The sequence below is a fragment of the Monodon monoceros genome, unplaced genomic scaffold, assembly GCF_005190385.1.
Source record: "Monodon monoceros isolate NGI ecotype Baffin Bay Population unplaced genomic scaffold, NGI_Narwhal_1 Super_Scaffold_8, whole genome shotgun sequence".
NCBI lineage: Eukaryota > Metazoa > Chordata > Mammalia > Artiodactyla > Monodontidae > Monodon > Monodon monoceros.
The window spans coordinates 74,561,784-74,564,312 of NW_021703785.1; the positions used below are offsets into that span (position 1 = coordinate 74,561,784).

The following is a 2,529-nucleotide window of genomic DNA, read 5'->3' on the forward strand; positions in this document are numbered from 1 at the left end:
GGAGGGTGGGGTCTTGTTTAAAAGAGGCTTGATTGAGACAGACAGGTGTGACTCTAAGTATGTGAAGACCGTTCATACCCTGGGATGAAGAGGCCACTGGCTGGTGGAAGGTGAGCGCACAGGCTTCCCAGGTCCCTTCAATAGGCAGCACATCACCCAGCAGCGTCGCTACTGACCTTCAGTACCGTGAGGGTGCCCGGTAGGGCCAGTCCTGGGGAATCACCGAGTTAAACTTTGTCTTTTTTTTTTTTTTTTACAATGCACCCCTTTAGAAACACTTCTAAACACCATAGTCCATGATAAAAATGCACCGTCGCAACACTTTCCAAACCTGAGTACTAACCGATCGGTCAGTCCCAACAGGACAGCAAGGACCCCAATCTATACACAGAATGGTCACAAAAACCCACGCACACAGGGGCTTTTCTCCATGGAAGGACCATTTCTAACCTGCCCCTTTTCATATAGAGACAGGAAGTGAAGCCCTTTGGGAAACATTAAACGTGGATTTTACCATTGGGGACAATCATTTCACTGCTGCATCCCACATCCATGAAAATGAATTGAGATAAGTGAAGGAAGGAGGTGCTGCTGTGAGACTTGGCCTCTCGGCCTTGAAGGCGAGGGCGAGGTCGTCCCCGGCTGGCACGAGGCCAGGGTACCGTCCAGAACGAGCACTTGGGAGCGCTGAATGCCGTTGGAGGGTTGGGGGGACCCGCGCAGGGGTTCGGTCAGCGCCTCCAGCAGGGCCCTGCGTCGGCGCGCACGTTTGCCGGGGTGCCCCACCCCACGTGTTGATCGTGTGCTACGGACTGGGTACGCTACTCAGCTGGATATGCCCCTCTTTACTAGAGAACGCGTTCCAGGTGCTCCGCGCACTACGCGGCTAGCCCTACAGCAGAAGAGGTTGGTTTGTTTTCCTCTCGTTGGATGAGGTAGTGTGAGAGCCGGCATTTGTTCGGGAAGGGATCTCTGGGCGCTCACTTGCCCGGACCCAGCAAGCCCCCCACGAGCCGGTCCTGCCCGGTCCCCTCCATGTTGTGTCACTTTGTCTTTTCCAGCGCAAACTGCCCAGACGAGAAGATGGACTGGGGCACATTGCAGACGATCTTGGGGGGCGTGAACAAACACTCCACCAGCATCGGGAAGATCTGGCTCACCGTCATCTTCATTTTCCGCGTCATGATCCTTGTGGTGGCCGCGAAGGAGGTGTGGGGCGATGAGCAGGCCGACTTCGTGTGCAACACGCTGCAGCCCGGGTGCAAGAACGTGTGCTACGACCACTACTTCCCCGTGTCCCACATCCGGCTCTGGGCGCTACAGCTCATCTTCGTGTCCACGCCGGCCCTGCTGGTGGCCATGCACGTGGCCCACTACAGACACGAGAAGAAAAGGAAATTCATGAAGGGAGAGATAAAGAGTGAATTTAAGGACATCGAAGAGATCAAAAGCCAGAAGGTCCGAATCGAAGGGTCGCTGTGGTGGACCTACACCGGCAGCATCTTCTTCCGGGTCATCTTCGAGGCCGCCTTCATGTACGTCTTCTACGTCATGTACGACGGCTTCGCCATGCAGCGCCTGGTGAAATGCAACGCGTGGCCCTGCCCTAACACGGTGGACTGCTTCGTGTCCAGGCCAACGGAGAAGACCGTCTTCACGGTTTTCATGATCGCCGTGTCTGGAATTTGCATCCTGCTTAATGTCACCGAATTGTGTTACTTGATGATTAGATATTGTTCCGGAAAGTCCAAAAAACCAGTGTAACACAGTAGCCAGCTTTAGATACAAGAGAGCGTGAGAGGATGGGGCAATCAGTGCTCAGCTGTGGGGCACGGTTACCCGCGCCACCCAGGTCCAGCGTCTCGTCTTCAAGGCCACATTTGACTCCCTGTAGATCTCATGTGCGACCCTAGATGCCCCCAGAGGCTGCAGTCCTGCGAGTGTCCGAGCCTCTGCTGCTCTCCGAAATCGGTCTGGTGAGGCCCGAGCCAGCGGGGGTGACAGTGCCAACAGTACTTCCCTATTTCAGACAAAGGATATGGCGTTTGTCTTCCTTTCTTTGAGGAAAGGAGAGAAACGCCAGGGCCTGAAGACGATGCTGAGAAGGTCTGGTTGATCCCCTTAGGGCTACCTGTGCCATTTCCCTTGAATTAAAGGTAAACATGAGAATACTGGGTTTTTTATTTGCTTTGACGCTTTAGTCTTTAACAATGGACGAGGTTACCTAATGCTTCAAACTCTGTTATACTTTTTTAAGTGAAAATTTTAAATAAGATATGTTCTTTTGATCTACAAGGAACCATTCATTATACGTTCCTCTAATTTCGAAGGCTCAGATTATGATATGTAAACGGTGTATAATTAGATGCTCTCAGTGAATTTAAATATGGCCTTTCAGGTATGAATGGTTTGCAGTGCCACCAAGAGGCTGTCCGTTGTATGAATTGTGGTGTGTGCTCCATGGAAGCATTTCAGCTTCTCTCAAGTGAAACAAGCTAGAAGTCCTTAGTGATGGCTTTTAATAGCAAA

General features: G+C 52.1%; 1 protein-coding gene across 1 annotated transcript; it reads left to right on the forward strand.

The window, feature by feature from the left end:
• The first annotated feature begins 1,042 nt into the window (after window positions 1-1,042).
• Window positions 1,043-2,163, forward strand: GJB2 (gap junction protein beta 2). Its single transcript, XM_029210260.1, has one exon. The coding sequence runs from the start codon at window positions 1,084-1,086 to the stop codon at window positions 1,762-1,764; it is 681 nt and encodes a 226-aa protein (XP_029066093.1). The 5' UTR covers window positions 1,043-1,083; the 3' UTR covers window positions 1,765-2,163.
• Window positions 2,164-2,529: the final 366 nt, after the last annotated feature.

Coding starts and splice junctions, on each gene's coding strand:
- GJB2 (XM_029210260.1), top strand. CDS start 1,084: ATGGACTGGGGCACATTGCAGACGATCTTGGGGGGCGTGAACAAACAC.